At 42.5% G+C, this 18156-nt stretch overlaps 1 protein-coding gene across 1 annotated transcript in view; it reads right to left on the bottom strand.

Annotated features, from left to right (window-relative positions):
• Positions 1-18156, bottom strand: part of tmtc2a (transmembrane O-mannosyltransferase targeting cadherins 2a) — a 52041-nt gene that overhangs the window by 4926 nt on the left and 28959 nt on the right. Inside the window, exons 3-10 of the mRNA XM_020092097.2 lie at positions 11784-12618; positions 9874-9988; positions 9031-9116; positions 8039-8223; positions 7828-7906; positions 6941-7062; positions 4636-4717; positions 1892-2006 (exon numbers count right to left, since the gene is read on the bottom strand). Of these exons, the coding sequence (XP_019947656.2) occupies positions 1892-2006; positions 4636-4717; positions 6941-7062; positions 7828-7906; positions 8039-8223; positions 9031-9116; positions 9874-9988; positions 11784-12618 (1619 nt within the window). The remainder of the gene's footprint in view (positions 1-1891; positions 2007-4635; positions 4718-6940; positions 7063-7827; positions 7907-8038; positions 8224-9030; positions 9117-9873; positions 9989-11783; positions 12619-18156) is intronic.

Raw genomic sequence — 18156 nt, 5'->3', positions numbered from 1 at the left:
GACGACATTAACTTGCTCTTTTTATCTCACAAAGCAAAGCACGGACTTGAGTTCTTTCAGAGACTAATATGATTACTGTGGGGCACAAGCTCATAAAATACTTGGGAATAACGTTCTGTGTCGAGCGAATAGTGTCTTTAATAGGTAGCTACAGTAGCTGTGTCGTAAATGTCTGATTTGGGGGCATCGTTTCACCACATTAGACAACAGTTAATCTCCTTATTTATATATGATTTTATCCAAGGAACGAATGAGCCAGACTTTCATAGTCATCATCTTTAACTGACCTTCCTCGGTTCTGTCTGGTGAAGTGATGCAGTCATTAAACGACTGATAAAGAATTGGATTGTAATCGTCCTAAAGGAGGGAAGTGTCACAAGTAATTCCTTCATTTCCTAAAAGAATAAAACATTAGAACTGTTGTTAATCTGCCCTTCAGATTTGTCTTTGGACTTTTGATTTATTAATTTTTTTGTTGGACTTTGGTTTTTTTGTATTTCTGGATTTAAATCTCAGTTGTTTGCACTTTGAGTTGATTGTTTCCTGTGTTACTTTGAAGCTTCTTTTCTTTGCGTGCCTCTCTAACTTTATGTCTCTGTCTGGTTTCCCTCCTCCCTCACTGTCCCCACCTGCTCTAATGAGTCACGTCTCAGTATCTCCGCCTGCTTCCTGCTCCTATCTCTCCTCCGTCTGTTCGTCTGTTACATTTCCTCAAGCTTCAATTCTGCTGGTTTCTTTTTTTTTCTTTCTGTGCATTAACGATAACTACCTCATCATTTGATCCACCATTTCTATTTGCATGTCTATGAAAACCTGTTATCATCCTAATTATGATCATCAGTGTAACAATGTGCTTTTAAAACAAGCCAATAAGATTCCTTGCTCACTTTTATCAGCAGCTTTAACTTTAAATCCAGCCAATGATGCATCACTAATCCTAATCTGTTTGAAAACGTTTCATGGTGCATTCATTCTGTTTTCAGACATGAACGTTTAAATTCCGTCAAGTTCCCTCAAATTTCGATGTCTTTCCCTGTTGACATCTTTGTCAGAGTCTTCTACATGTACCACCGGGATATTTGTATTTTTACAATTTTGTGTTAGAAACATCATCAAAACAATCACCACTTTCCTGCTGTCTTAGCACATGGACTCTACAAATATCTCGAGCAACTGACTCGGACGTTAGCGTTCACATACAGTAGAGCCCCTCTGGAAAACTGTCTAAAAGTAGCTTAAGAGTCAATATCCAGTCGCACTACAACACAGCAGAACGATCTGTCCTTTAGATTTACTCTGACGTGTCCAAAAGCCAACCTCGGCCAAAGCCTGAGACTTTTAACTTTTTTACAAATCCTCTGCGGTGTTGCTTTTATGGTGGAGGCCTGAGAGCAGTAATTACTTTTCCAGATATGTGGAGCAAAAAGGAATCAAGGCACGTTGCTCCAGTGATTCCTTCAGCTGCTGCGAGTAAAGGACGTTCCCACTCTCTTTTGACACCTTTTAAGTCTCATGCGCTGTGTGTGCACGTGCTTGCCAAACTTTAAGGGGGAATTCTCCAATGGCGTCTTTACAAGCCCTGGACTGAAACAGCACCATGATGGTATAAACTGCAGGGCTGTTTATACATGTAATACATAATAGCTTTATGGCAGCTATTTCCATCCATAGAGAGGAAATTTACTATACTTTACAATGCTGGTATTACTTATATTTCAAAGCTGTTTATTAAATGGCAGTGGCACAGAGTAAACCCACAAATGGTGAAGCAGCACAGCAGCAAACTTTGTCTTTCAACAACCTCATTTCTTGAAAAAGAGACATTTTCTCAATTTTCCGAAACCGTTTGCTTTTTCCAGTGAGGGAAACTCCATTTCTAAGTTTCACCAACCTGAGCATGTGGGCAGCACTGAAGACCACATCAAACTCTGAGTTGTCCAGCTCCGCAGCTCTCTCTGCCATCTGGGCGGCCTCGCCAAGACGGGACTGCTCCAGTAGAAACTGACCTGCAGAGGGGGGTGGGGACAGAAGAAGTCTTGCTCTTAACAGCGTGTAGAATTCCTGTTTAGTAATTACATTTTCTTATTATTTTCAGATTTGAGTGTTGTGTTGTGGCAAACTGTTAGAAGTGTTGTGGACAGAGAGTGAAGCAGTGACAGACAGAGACTGAAACAAAGGATGATGAGTGGAGGTGGTGAAAGACACGAGCGCCACAGGAAATGCAGAGAAAGCGGTTGACAGCACAGATCAAACGGGAGGTATTTTGTGTGTTTTCCTGTGGGGGTCCGGCCACCTGGAGCGGCACCTATACGAGCGCCTGCCTCAGTCGTGGCTGCAGATGTTGCTGAACGTTGGAAAAGAGGAATGTGCATTGAGCTGTGCATCCGTTTGCTGAAAGCTTTCAAAACAACAATTTAGAATCGGGTCGCACTCTGGACAGTTTGAATTAAAACACATAACTGTGAACAATGTCAGGAAACGGAGCCTCACCGTAGTGATCACACTCCATGTCAGCACTTCCTCACACTCCCTCATATGTGTGTGTTTGTGTGTGTGTCCGCTGTGTTATAATGTGGGACGGATACCATCGCTCCTTACACACTCACACCTGGAGCTCATCCAGTGAACCCAGGTTAACTAAAGCAGCCAGATCTGCGATAAAAAACACAGAGGACCAGACCAAATAAACATCACCTATAGCAAGAAGCTACAAGATAATGGTGAAAAGAGAAAACAGGCGGACAAAGGGGTAAGAAGGGGAAGCAGCTTGGTCCAAAGACAGCAAACGCACCCCTCGCCAGGGACCAGACTGAACCCAAACCCCACAGATATGGCAGCACAGAGAAAGCACCCGCAGGAACGGAGCGAGATACAGAATTAGGAGACGGGGACATCGCACAATGGGGCTTTCAGCGAGACGGGGCAGCTTTCATTTCCTATGAATATCTCGGAGATAGCGGCAACAAGCGTCTTCCTCCGCACTGATATGAAATTCAGTATTAACAAAACGGCAGGAGGAAGGCGTTATCATGTTTCACTCCGTGTTACAAATGGTAAACAGTGTCTCCTCACTCAGATAAACATGGCACACTACATGTCTGTTTGTTATGTGTGCTTGCACCATCTGCGAGGCCTCACAGCGCTCCAACACTCCCAGCACGGACAACACTAAATTAAAGTGCAGGGCGTTTTTGGAAATAAAAACAGTGAGGGAGTTGACACTTCAAAAATGATTATGACCTTTTGTTTCTTTCCAAAATTCTTATCAGGTTAAATGTTGATTTGACTGTATTTTGACGAGAACCCAACTTATATGGATTTTAAGGGGCCAATGCAAATATTAGGGTGTAAAAGTTTTCCAATAATGATAAATCAGAATACATATCAATGTATTTTATTCAAATTAAACACTTTAAATTCAAACTAAATGATATTTTATAGTTTAACCATAAACGTAACCATATATTTATTGTAAATAATTAGGTTAATTAATAATAATTATTATTATCTTTTCTGTATTGTTTATTCAGCAAAAATAAAAGTTTTCATATCAGCAAACAAACTGATTCCAATATGTCTCTTCAAGTTAAAAATTTTACATTTTCACCCTTTTTGTCTGTTGTTTTCATTATAAGCAAAACTACACAAAAACAATTACAAAGATTTCATCGAAACTTGTTGGAAGGATGTGGAATGGGTCAAAATTTTTGAATTAAAATGTCGGTGTGGGTCCAAATCAGGGGTCAGATTCTAGGATTTCGTTTTTTCCATTGGGAGATTGAACATTTCTTAGATAAGCACAGTCGCCTCTTCCCTCAAATGTCTCCTGGTTGAGGGAGCAAAGAAAACAGAATTTGAAGTCATGGAGTTTGGAGTGTTTCTCAGCCAAACCTCTTGCATTCCCATTTATTTCTCCGAGAATAATTAAGAGATCTTGCTGGAAACAATCTGTCATGTTTCAGGGACTGATATAAAAGAGTGTATGAAATTTGGTCAGGGGGACTGTTGGACGTAGTGTTTCGTGTTTTTTCTCCCTTGTGAATGAACCTAGCTGTCGTTAACCAATCAATCCAGCCTTCAAGAAGCCTGCTCCGACTGCCAGTCTCTGCCCGAGTATTACTGTGAGCATCTGGTTAAATTAGCTGTTATTACTGGGGTGCGTTTGAGGGTTTACTGACTGAGGGAAATGATCCAGGAGTATTTCAACGGCCGCCACAGTAAGAGCTGTTTGAATTCTCTAATTGATAAGGAAAGGAGCATCAAAGTTTCCTAACTTATCTTCATTAGCAAACTATCTTTCTCCACTTATATAAGGTTTATATAGGCTAATGCTTGTAAGAGTTGTAAGAGGAGCTGATGTATTTATTAATGACTCTGTGTGTGTGTTCCTCCCTCTGTTGAATTCTGATCCTGAACACAGCTCACTGCAGCGATGCCTGATCATTGCAGTAAAGCTTGTAAGAGCTGCACCACAGACGTTTGGATTAGTAGGAAAGTAGGATATTACTTCAAATTATATTTTCTCTGCTCTGTCAACCACAGGAGACATTTGAGGGCATCAGTATTTCTCAGATTTTTGAATTTTCAGGCTTTATGTTCAAGGGTTTTCAGCATCTGTAAGAAAATCATTCTTACCATAGTGCATGTAGCAGGTTCCTTTTGTTGGGTCCAGTTGAATTGCTCTCAGAAAATACTTCTCTGCTTCTGTCTTCTGCCCCTAAAGAAAGAAGGTGGAAATAATTGTTTGAACTTTTGGATTTTACTTACATTAAGACTTACTTACATAAACAATCTAAATATCTTCGACATACAAGCTAGTATAACAGAGTCTAAACACCCGATTTGTCGTCCTTTTGCTTTCGTATCATCTCCGTCCTAACAAGCATTTTAGCTCTGTATCCATTACGATCCCTGTGCATAATAACCTGAAAACGCTTATCATGTGACCATTCACTTTCACTGGGCGTAGATTGTCTACTCTGCAGTTGGTGCTTGGAAAATATTACAAATGAGAAACAACAATGGACGCTGCAGATGTGCACAAGACTTTTCAGGTTTTAGCTTTTGATATCATGTGTTTACATTTTAAAAAAAATAACTTTGGGCAAAAGCGTCGAATTGAGAGATTGAGTGAAGACATGCAGCAAAGGGCGGGGTCAGAATCGAACCAGGGGCTGCTCAAGCCTCCCTACGTGACATGGATTTACTATTAAAAGAAAGAGGGGCGGGTCAAAGTTGTGTTGTTGTCGTACATAAGCAAAAGGCTCTTAGATTCCGAGGAGAACACGTTGGGGGTAAACCACAGTACAAGGCTTCAGTTTGACTTTGCCTCCCCACGTGTTGTATTGTGGATTGACTCCGGCAGGACGGCCAAAAATGTAGCTGATGGAGTGATTCAATAAGGAAGTAGTGTAATTGCATTATAAGCAGGTCCACTGGCCCATTGTCCAGGGTCCGTCCAATCTCCTGTTCCTTAAACCCTGTTGTAGTATTGGAGGGGGCCTCTGTGTGCGAGAGTCAGGGGCCAGCGTGGATCTGGAGCCCCGAGCCTGAGGGAGCGCAGCAGATGTCCGGCCACACCGGGTGACTCTAATCTGAACCTGTGCTCTAGGTGTGTGTGTGTCTATATCTTCAAATCTTTTAAACAAAGAGAGGAAATGATCAGAACGCAGCCTTAAAGCCTGTAAGGGTTTGCAGCTGCGTGTGCGTCAGAGAAAAGGGCGCAGCAGGTTGGTCGTGTCTTCGCTCAGTCCCTGAGGCTGTGGAAGGAAAGGGGTCAAACGCCTCCGCAGAGGTCACGGAGGGCACGCGGCTTGGTCCCACCTCTAAACTTGACTCAGCTGTGAACACATCTGTTGTCACATAAATGTGTTTTTGTTTTTGTGGGATGGAGGAGGTGGTGTGAGGAGAGGAAGCGTGAGTTTTTCTGCAGATAAAAAAACAGCGTGAGTGTAATGTAACGTTCGGAAGAGCCTGAGCAAACTTCTGTGCCCTTGATGTCCACCAACGCTCTCGTATAAATACAGATACACACAGCGAGGGACTGAGAAATAATCTGGAAGTCATCCAATCACAGAGAGATGTCTACACCAGACAAACTCCCCGTGTCTGCGACCTTCAGACATCAGAAGTTCTAATACCTGTTTTTTCTTTGAGCTCTCTGGCATCAGTCCTGAATCAGGCCCAATTCAAGGTCAACCACATTTCAGCCGAGCCGTTTTCAGACATGAATGTTTTGAAAATTGCGACTTTCCACATATGAAGAGGGCAGCAGGAGATTGTAGGGGTCAGACGTGCTCACAGCAACGTCTTTTGTGTAGGACAGCTCTCTTTCATCCTGAGATATCTGTATTCTTCCAGTTTTAGATCGTCGCTTGTTAGAAACCTCATCAACAAGACATTTTCCTACTTTATTTTTAAATTTCAGACATTGATCAGGGGACTGACATAAAAAACAGGAAAATGTTCAGAGAAACTGACTCGGACATTTGCAGCTCCCATGAAGATTTTTAGGAAAATGATTTCAGTGCATGTCTGAAAGCAGGTATAGTGGCCATGGATGCTAGAGGCCAAACACTTCATTCATTAAATGGATTATGATTCCCGCTAAGCGTCTGATGAGAGGAGAAGCGTGTGTCTGTCGGGCACCTTTCAGTAAGACAGTCACGTCTCATACGAATTATCACACTTCTCCAGGCTCTGCAGAGGAATCAATAAGAGGAGGTTTGCCTTTCTGCAATGTCCCATAAGTCACTCAATATGCATTATTCATCACTCCGCTCAGCCACCTCAGGTCCCATTTAATTACACTCAGCCAGGTAATTAACAGCTGCAGTCGCTACGAAGACAATGCTTTGTCTTCCTCAGTGTGTGTGTGTGTGTGTGTGGGTGTGTGTGTGTGTGTGTGTGTGTGTGTGTGTGTGTGTGTTATCGGACTTACAATGATGGACAGGAGTTTGCCGTAAGTGAGGTGGGCGGGGATATGGTCAGGCTTGGTCCTGAGGGACTCTCTGTACCAGTGGCCTGCTTCCTCCAGTCTGTTCAGCCTCATGTAGGCCTCTCCTGAAACACATCACCCACCAGAGGTAAATTTTTTTCAGGGATATAATAAGTTGACTTTAAAATGATTGAAAACCCAGAAAGGCAGAATTTGTCATTTTATTTAAAAAACTGAAGTTAAGCGTTTTTACCTCCACCAAGGAGGTTTTGACCTCTATGTACTGGACCGTCATGGGATTACGCAAAAAATTACTGAATGGGCGGCACTGACGTCACATTAATAGAAACACTGCCCTCTCTCCATCTGACTAAACACACTTCCTGCTCGCGTTCAGCTCATCCCATGAACCCGTGCGGACATCACCCCTTGAATATATCAGCGCTGCCGTCAGGATGAGCTTCCCTTAATGTAATTAGTGCTACAATAACAAGGAGACTGACGTGATTTATTACATGGATTAGTTTCAAGAGGACACAAAGTCCATCCACGCATTCATGAGCTACAGTCCTGGAACTAGACAGGTGGTTCGAAGGTTTTGTTTGGCAACAAGTTAATGTCAGTTTGTTAAATTAATTTATTGAAAGAGCAAGATCCAAAATGGAAACATGTGAGATCCATCACTGAAGCCAAACTTGACCCGGGAGTAAACTTTTTATTTATCTTACATCGTAAACAATCAAAGGTGAATAGTATTATATACGCCATATGGATACATCATCAAAATAAAATGACATTTCAAACAAAGTAATGAACTTTTAACCCTCTTATTGCAGCTGGTGTGTTTTAGATAAAGATTCAGGGTGAAACAGGCTCCGACAGTAACTTACCCATCATGTTAAAAAGGCTGTGTGGTGCAAACTGTTTGGGCATTTTCTGCACCGCTTCCTTATAAACAGACAGAGCCTCCTGCAGTGGAGCAAAAATTAAAAAGTTCAATTAGAAAGTCCAGTTTTCAGTTTGAATTCAGGCAGAATACAGGCCAGTTCTAGTCCGACGTTAAGAATCCTCAGGTCCTTCTGACTCACGAGAGACACTGACCTCCTGCTGGCCCTGTTCGTGCAGCAGCTTCCCCAGGTTGTACAGGCAGCTGGTGACGGAGCTCTTGTGGGCGTGCGGGTCCTTCAAGTTCTCGTCAGGGATTTCGGCACAAGTGAGGAAGGTGCGTTTGGCCTCTTCCAGGCTGCCCTGGTTCATCAGGATGATTCCCGTGTTCAAATATGCCGCTAAGTGAGAGAAAGAGGGGGAGTTAAACCTCCCCTCACTTACAGACCTTCTGACACAGACACCAACCCTAGACAACGACTAGTCCACAACTTTCTGTGGTTGTTACAGGTTTGTTAGCATGTGTCATTTCTGACTGGTTTCATGCACAACTTAGATTTCTATCCACGAGGGCGGTTATGTTTTTGTGTGCGTTTATTTCTTAGTTAGCAGGATTATGTGGAAAAAACGACTCAACCGAAATCCAGCATAATTTTTTCTTTAACAACATGTTGGATTTTTTGACATTTCCCGAGAATAATTCAGGGATTGTCATAAACACAAAATCAGACATGTTTAGAGGACTGATAGCAGCTTGTTTGAACTGAAGATTAAGGTTTAAGATTTGTATCAAAATAAGTATTTAAGGAGATTGGGAGGATGTGGAGGATCTGACAGATATTTAAAGCCCAAAACAGGCAGGACAGAGGTCAGAGGCAGATAAATGGACCGTGAGAAAAGTATAAGGAATAGAAATAAATGAGGCAAATAAGATTGAGCTAAGGGAGCACTGAAGATTTCAACCGGTCCTCTCTCCCGTGCACGACTGTCCTTGGTAAAGTAATTGACGGGTGCTGATCACACGTGAGCGCTCGAGTGTGAGATTGAGTCTCATCATTTGCCCATCGAGCTGAAATGGCCTGAGTGTGGTCCTTTTAAAATGGCCACGTGTCAAAAGGATGCGTACATTAGCATAGAGATTGGAGCCTGATAGCGATCCGATAAGAGATCATCAGCTCAAACGTCATTAATCTAAACGTGTGACTTACATGCCAGTGTCGGTCGACTCCCAATGGCCAGTTTGTAATAATGCAGCGCTTCAGCCGAGCGCTCGTTCTCCTGCAGCAGCAAACCTCTAATACAGAAAAAAATCAAAAAAGTGTGAGAAACACCGCAATCTACACAACAGAGGATATGTCTTTCTATATTAAATCTAAAAACAGTAAAGGAAGCGTTGACCAACATGACAGCACATCAAAGCGACGAGGGGGATTTTGGGTGAAAGCTAAGGAATAAAAAACACAGTATCCTTTAACCGAAAATACCAGCGCATACCCCGAACATACCCAACCATCCATCATGTTCAAATAGAGCCTCTGTTTTAAAGAATGTGAAAACACCATCGTTTGGTTTCCCCCGCACTCTGTGTTGCTCTGCCAGCTTCCTGACAACCCGTAACTTGAGAGGGAGCGGAGAAGTGGGGGAGAGAAAAAAACAATGTCAGCGTGTGAGCGGGGGGGGGACACAGGTCTGCTGCGAGGCTTTGACACCTCGCGACGCAGGATTGGAAGCGGCTCTGCGTTCTCCCACAGGCCCTGCGAACCACGACTAATCAAATCAATGGCAGAAGGTACAAAGAGCCACCAGACACACACACAGGAGTGATTTTCCCTTTGTCACGCTCTTGCATCACGCCTCGCACACTTGCTTCTTAGATCTATTTTTGTTTTTGCCTTCTTCCAAGTTTTTGCCGTCTGCCACTTGATTCCTCGTCGTCTATTTATTCCCACCTTTCTTGTTGTGCCTCTGCGATCTCGAGTTGATGGATGGGAGGGATCAGAACTCTTTTAGTTCTGAGCAGAAGGAGGCGAAGCGGCATCTTAAACACTCACAGGTTATACAGCATGTCGGCCATGTTCCCTCGGTAGTGCAGAGCGTTCCTGTACGCCCTTTCCGCCTCCGCCATCTTGCCCTGGTTCTTCAGTACGTTTCCCAAGTTTCCCCAGGCTGCAGGAGAGGAGTCCGACAAAAGTTAGACTTTCAGAGGAAAATCACAATGTTGGTGAGAAATAAACAACTGCAACTTGTTATTTAAATCACAAGTCATCATTATTTACTCGTGTGCATGGCTTTACTGCTTATTTTCAATATGTATTTTATGTTAAATAGCATTACATCTGTATTGCACTGTTATGTGTGTATATAAAAAGATTTCTGTATATTACCTTGTCATTATCTATACACTGTATATGAAGATGGATGACACATCTCCACTTCCTCCCACTATACAGAAATGAAGCCAAAATATCCCAGATACGAATGATGCCATCTTGCGCATTTGAAGCCAGAGTCTGTACAGTAGCGACTGCTGGGCAGAGACGTGGCATCGAGGTCTCATTGATACATGCGCTCGACTAATCACTAGTCAGTATCTGCTCAATCATGATACGAATAACATGTGTGATTTTTTTATTGTCCCATCCAATAACATGGAGGAGACATGGTTTACGACCCATTCTGCAGCCAACCACCATGTGGCGATCAAGCCTCTTTGGCTTTAGTTTTGGGAGCTGTCTGTCACCCATCTTTAAATACAGTCTATGGCTGAAATGCAAACTGAATTGAAAACATCTGCAGTCAGGAAATACAAAAGGTAAAGTTGTTAGTAGAATGTTATACTGCGGTCACACACAAAAACAGAATAATAAACCTGCACTATTTACTGTTTTTGTATGCCGGGGAAAATGTAATGTCTATAACACGACTCAAGTCGACTGTTGTGGAGAATGAGAGTCTGAGCTTTTGTCTCACAGGGATCAGTTTTGCCTGAATATTTGAAACTTTGTCCATATTTAATATGGACACCTGGCATTTTGACATTATATATGAGACAGAAAATGTGGAAAACCTCAACAGGTCCCATTTAAATGACTATATCAAAGTCAGTCTTGCAGAGATGAAGTATCGTTCTGCTGCTTCCTCTGTGAGCTGAGCTTTGTTGCAGAGATGGTAAATTCTGTTTTTTTCTTGCTGACAGTGCCACATCGTCACATCTTTCAGGATCAGAAACATTGAGGTTCAGAGGACACCTTGTGTAGAGATACACATCATCCAAAGGGCTGGGTATTGTTTGAAATTCTTAAAGTAGTTTTCCGGAGAACATTTTTCTCTCCAACTAAAATAGAACAAAACTTTAAATGCGCCAGTGGAACTTTGCCATAAGAACAAAAAAGTTAAGTTTTGCTCCAAACAAAAAGTCTGTCTTATCTATCCTCGCAAACCTGATGCTTTTCAAATAATAAATCGATGTTTTACATCCAATTTTTACAAACTCAGTGGAAATGTTTACTGTTTTTTCGCGTCCTTAAAACAAAACCATACAAGACTTATAAAGACATTGCTGCATAGGAACCATTGCTCTAAACTCCACAGGGTACATTCTGAAGTTAGGAAGCTTATGTTGACACAGTGACTGTGGCCACAAGGGGCCGTCTTGCAGCTGTGGCTCAGGGGGCAGAGTGGGTCGATCCCCATCTCCTCCAGTCCACGTGCCAAAGTGTTCTTGGGCAAGATGCTTATCCCAAAATTGCCTCTGATGGCTTTGCAGACAGTGCGAGATAGAAGAAGCACAGCATACAATAGTGCTGAAAGAATGTGTGGTATGATGGATGAATGTGGCTTGTACAACAAAGCAAAATGCAAAAATGCTCTATAAATATAAGCGCCTTGTTTAAAATCAGCAAGAATTTTGCTTCCACCTTTCAGGGCTGCACCATGATCAGTCAGAATCCCCAGCTCTTACCTTTAGCAGGATTCACACTGATCCCAGACTTGTAGAGATTCTCCTCGTTGCTCCAGTCCCTGTTTCTCTGAACAGTTCTGAGTCCATTCAGCAACACTAGACCCGCACAGAGACACAACAGTACGGCCCTGCAGCCTCTAGTCCTCAGTCTCACATACACTGTTCTGAAACCCGCAGCCACCAGCAAACAGAAGCCGATACTGGGAATGTAAAGTACCCTCTCTGCTATCACAAAACCTACATAGAAGAATAGATTGGTGGCGGGGATGAAAGGCAATGACAGGATGCTTAATGAAAACAGCACCAGGTTTTCGGTCGGGGGCAGGGACGTCTGCGGAGGACAGTGGTGAAGTCCAGCTGACCCGTTCAGGGTGGTCTTTGGCGGCCCATGGTCTGTGTTATGATTTGTGTCAGGAGCGTGGTAACCGTTCCCGTTGGTGATTGACTTCCCATTCGCTACATGGGCTTTCCCATTGGCCTCCTTTAGTTTGGAGGCGGGACCACGAAGGCCAAACATAGCCAGGAGGATCAAACCACCGTAGAAGGCAACAGTGTGAAAGTTCCTCCAGTCGGCCAAGGATCGGACCAAGGGCACGGCGTCCATGGACCAATCGAAGCTCAGCTTGTCAGGGCAAAGCAGGAGCCAGGCGTTGACAGCGGGCAGGTGCAGGAAGGTCAGCGTGCGAGTGAGGAAATGCGGCGAGTCGGCAGCGGGGTTGTCAGAGTTGGAGAAGTTGGGGGGCTTGTTGCCCATCCAGTAGAGACGGGCCGACAGCAGAATCACTCCCCAGGAAGCCAGCAAACTGAGACTCAGCAAAACACTGATGTTCTTTCTCTGAAAGGGAGGAGAGAAAAAAAGTCACACTAAAGGAAAACACCTAAATCAACATTTTTGGTCGAAGCCGCAGCTTTTTGTCTGCGCTCCAGAGCACCTGAAGTTGTTTTCTGTTACAGAGCTATTTTTGATTTCTGTCAAGTTTCTCGAACTCTGGATCTGAGCATTAGCTCACCTATAAGTATATTTTAAATCTCAGTGGATCCCAAGATATTAAAACAGGCAATCCAGCAGTTGTGGTCATGTGCATCAGAACAAGGATTTGGGGTCTGATTTATAAATCCACCTTTTAAAGAAATAAAAATAAAAAACCTCCCTAATTTATAATTTCAAAAAGTAATCTCTGGAATGTTTTCGATAGCTGTCTGCAGCTAAAACCACACTCATGTACATTGTGCACTTCTCTGTGACACTGCAAATTAAAAAAGCACCGCAGCCAGAAACAACGCAGCGCTGTCGACATGGAGAAAGTAAAATATGACAAATTGAAACTGGTGAGAGACGCCCTGGGATTTGGACAGCTCTGCACTCTAATACATGTCACTTTCAGCCAGCAATGACGGTTTACATCAAGACATCATAATCTTAATGGATAATGTCACATTGAAAGCGATGAAAGACGCATTGTTTTGGATTTCTCGTTTGGTTTGCGAGAACCTCAGGAGTGTTTCATTAAGGATAACAAGGAAAAAACTCAATTATAATAACAAAAAAAATCTATGTATTTCCATATGACTGTGAGGTGAGGATTATTTCTATCATTTCTCATGTATTAGTATTCCTCCCTCCCTTCACTTTTGATCTAGTTGTGGTCAACTTTGAAGTAAATATGAAGCATGAGAGCTTTTCCTTCCTAAGTCCTTCCTCGTTGCCTGTCAGAGTTGCAGTGAGTGTGACTGTTAATCAGCTTAGGGCCACATTGTGTTGGTATGTAGATGCTGTTTACATCTCATAAGAGCATTAATTCCGTAACATGATCGCAATTAGGTTCTCTGTCACGCAACACCTTTCACCCCACTGTCATACGCCATGACTGAATGGCCTCCTTTTAAACAGCCTAAGCTCAAAATTATGTTAACTCCTATTGATACATACTTGGAGTGAAATGGAGAGAACACTTCATAAAACATAAAAATAAAATCTGCAGGAGAATATCTCAGATTCGAACTAGCTCTCCAGGGCCAAAAGTATAATGCCTTTCATTTGCTCCACATTGGGCTGTATTCTGCTGCATGATGACATCCTTGACCTGTTGACCTTTGGACGTAGCCTTGTTAGATTTCATGTTAGTCTCAGCAGGGAGAGAAATAAACGTAGCAGGAAGAGAGATGACGTTGTTTGTTTGCTTTCCTGTATGTCACATTTCTTCAATACCACATATTGACATTGATACTTTCTGAAATCCATTACTAGACAAAATATCCCCAGTTCACGACAACGCCATCCTGTGCATGATGTTTTTCTCTGTCTTTCTAAAACCAACTTACAAATTAAAACCAAATTTGCCAGAGAAATAGAGAACTTGGACCTAAATCGGTGTAATAACACGTTCTTTTGAATTTTTGGTTTACTCCATGTCCAATCCAGATGCGATCGATACGCTTTGGCCTCATGCTGTCCATCTTTACATAAACTCTATGGTTTACCTTGTGGATTAAATACAACATAACATCATGAGTGATGATCAGTGATGCTGCTCACTTCCTATGTTCTGGGGCCATTTATTCTTCCGAGCACATGAACTCTGTTTGAACCTCTCCTGGATTAGAGCTGCGTGTGCATGTTTGCATCCTGTAAGTGCTGTTTAAAGTCATTACACAGCACAGGACAAGTTTATATATTAGTGGTCGAGTAGTAAATGGTTGTGATATAACTGATAATCACCGATATAATACAAATTTGACTGAAGTACTCTCTCTTACAGAGTAAGGTCATGTGAACACTCCCAAGAACCATAACACCAGTTATCCAACCCGCAAAACCCAAGTCGGGATTAGAATAAGAGGGTTTGCGTTGACTCGCCTGACCCCTGGCTCCAGTTCAGTGATTGATTTCTCCAGAGCTGACATGGAAAAGCATGTTTCTTGAGCAGGTTAGATGAGGTGGGAATAATAGGCCCAGCTAGTTATAGAAAGCCAGAGAACTCTTTAAATTGGGAACTGAGGAAGGAAGAGAACAGTATATTGATTTGGAGGCTGAAAGGTGGTGCACAAAGGATAAGAGTCTCTTTTACACAAAAAGAGGGGGTGTGCTTATTGATGGATGAGCCCATATTGCCTGTCAGGGGAGGAAACTGTCTGAGAAATCCAATTCTGCTTGGTCTCAGAAGATAAGCCAATTCCAGCAAGAGAGTCATTTGTGGTATTTAGGTGAATGAGCTTAATTTTACCCCTCACTGCCTTGTCTATTTCCAAATCGTTCTTTAATTGAGTTCCTGATCAATCAGACGCAGACAAACATACGCAGACACTCCAAATGAGTCTGATTCAGCTTTTCAGCTATTTTATGATTTCACAGTCAGCAGTAAACATTAGTTTTCAAGCCAACATATCTTTTTAATATGTTTTTGCACAGACGGCTTTAAAGTTTTGTCAGGAAATGATGTTCTTATTTGTGGAGATCTGGATGTGCTTTGTTTGGAGACTTTGTCACTTATTTCATTACTTTGACTGCCTAAAGCCTGTCTGACATATATCCTTTACCATTTAAACTACATTTCTAGCAAAAAGTACATGTCCATGTGTATCAACTAGGCTCTTGGTACCTGATAGAACCTGCTGGGACCCGGGTTGGGCAAAGACAACACTGCACATGCGGGGAAACGGGGAAAATGTTGGGCAGGTCGGGTTCGCTTAGTTTCTCTGGATACATAATTGCAGCCCGAGCCCCTCTCTAGCATCACATTTTAATAACTTCTGGAAATGTGTAATGTCATATTATAAGTTTTGGCTTGTTACAAAATTAAAAATACACCAACAAAAAAATCAAATGGAAGAGACAGGCCAGATTTCTCTATTTTTTAGCTTCACTGCTGTCTGGTTTAAATCGTTAAGAACTAGTTCCAGCTCCATCCGTAGAGATTCACAGTCATCCAAGAACAGTTGAATGGAGGGAAACTGGACTTGGTCGTCGATACTTTAAGACTTTGACCTCTCAGCTAAGAGGCGTCTTCAGTTTTGAAGAATTGAATGGGTTCAGTTCCAGCTATGATTGATTGACCTTCCCAAGATCTGTACGTATCCACGGAGCACACGATGGCATGATTCCCAGCCAGCTGCCGACCGTTACATCCCGTTCGCTCCAAGCCTTTAAACCTAACACTCTTTCACATATGTATCTCCTCCTCTCTGGATTCTCATTTGGAAATTCATCGTCGATTTCTGTGGCTTTCCCTCAACTACTTTTTCTACTCTCTTTCAGTTTATTATCCACTCTCTTTATTGAATCAACCATTCTCTCATTCTCTCCGTCTCTCTCCCTCTTTCCACATATAAACACTCTTGAGGCTTCATCTTTTACCGGTGCTATTCGTTATGACTTTCTTTCACTTTATTAAACCCAGAAGTGTGTGGTCTGACTGTTGACACTGAAGCTTGCAGTGTGTTTAAAACATGTCTGAAGAACCAGCGGGATACGGCTGACTTCATATGTGCACTGTTTAAAGCTGCTGTGGACTGACGCAAGACAGCAGGGGAACGATCTTCCGGACCTTTCTTGTAAAGTCATGTCCAATTTCAGCGGCTCATAACTCTTTCCAACATTCTAGGCTGATTATGCTTGGGAATTTTGTTGCTTATTTGTCTGATTGATTTCAATTAACCTCTTGTTATCCTCCAATTTATTAACCTTAATGATAACTGATTAGATTTCTTCTCATGAATCTCTAAAATAAAGACAAAACCAACGTACTAACCATAACTGCCAGCTACTCTTTGAGTTAAAGTTGCATTGGGAGCCGACTATGGGGCCATTCTTTCTCATTGACATGTGCATGGAAAGGTCTTTCAGCGTTTTGGACACAGTGTGTTTGTGCAGCACTCATCCAGCAGTGCTCATATTTGATGCATTAAACTGTGATGAAAGGTACAATGAGGCATGCATCCAGTTCTTTTTCCAGCTCACTAATGTGCTCAGCATTCCCCCGACTTTACCGCAAATCACCCCGGCCACCAGACAGCGGCATGTCTGGCCGTGAGAGGGCTGACTTTGATCTATTGACCCGAATCCTGCCTTCTTCTCTCTGATGACTTTATATAAAGATGGACATCATGACAGCTCCATGCAGATATTCAAGTATTAAGTCTTATGATATGTTTGTTGTTAAATAGTTGCAATAAAAGGGGTTTTAGCATCATGATTGACAGCTGTGATTAGCGCTTTGATTAGGCGGGTGTATACATGTGAACTCCGGCTCCAACAAACATCATAAGCAAGATAGCAATATCGCTAGAACTGTTAGCACTGTTGCCTCACAGCAAGAAGGTCCCCGGTTTGGATCCCGAGTTGTCCTGAACATCTTGCACGTTCTGCCGGTGTCTGCTTTGGAATTTCTCCAGGATTCGACTCCCATAGTCCAAAAACATTTTGGGTTAGCTTAATTGGAAACTAATCAGATGCCCTTCGTCCACGAGGGCATCTGATTAAAGAAGGGCTGCCATCGGTTTTTAACTTGACATTTAAAAAGCTTCCTGTTTGAGAAAAGTCAGGACATCTGTATCATAGGTCGTTTACACAGGGATTCTTTGCATCTGATTTAGCTTAGCTGACCCAGTTTGTGGTTACTTGATGGATGCCTTCAATTCATTTGTGGTATTGAAGTGATTCTGAAGCTAATTATAAACAGCTTTAATGCAAGATACAATGGGCCTCATTGTGTGACCACGTTAAGTGGCACATTCAAGTGATTTAAGGCACAATCCATCATTTGCTTAATTACCAAAATGGATAATTCAATAGTCAGAGCAATCAAGTACATCACTGTTTTTAACTTTCTGCTGACTTTGTTATGACAGCGGAAGGATGCACAAACAGGTATACTCATCCAGGCTTTTGGGTGCTTTGACTATAGTGATGATCAACTCAAACAAACACTTTTTCTGACTGACTTGGAGCCGTAAGTGGTTTCAGACAGGAATAAAAACATGTTTTGCATGAGAACGAAAAAATGAACTCCTGTCTAAAGACCATCCATCAGAACTAGTAATGGAGGCCATCATTTCACAGCTGAATGCTTCTTCTACAGGATAATTGGCACAACATTCATCGAGCCATCAGCCCGTCACGCTGCGTGCCTGCAGCGCTCATTGAGACAAACGAGGGGCCCATAGCGCTTAAAAGTGCAAACCGGAGAGGACACTGTCAGATCCATTAACTGAGTACCTGTGGTAAAAAGCTGTCATCCGTCATTTGGCTGCAGGTGACAAAAATCCAAAGGTGTGGAAATTAGAAGGAATAGGAAGAAAGAGAAAAAGTCCTTAATTTTATTTAAAGAACTATATTTAATTTACACATTTGATCTGATCTGATTTATGCTTAAAC

The sequence above is a fragment of the Paralichthys olivaceus genome, chromosome 23 (genome assembly GCF_024713975.1).
Source record: "Paralichthys olivaceus isolate ysfri-2021 chromosome 23, ASM2471397v2, whole genome shotgun sequence".
Lineage (NCBI taxonomy): Eukaryota > Metazoa > Chordata > Actinopteri > Pleuronectiformes > Paralichthyidae > Paralichthys > Paralichthys olivaceus.
Note: the sequence above shows the minus strand (reverse complement) of the source record. Positions and strands in the feature narration are given on the sequence as shown.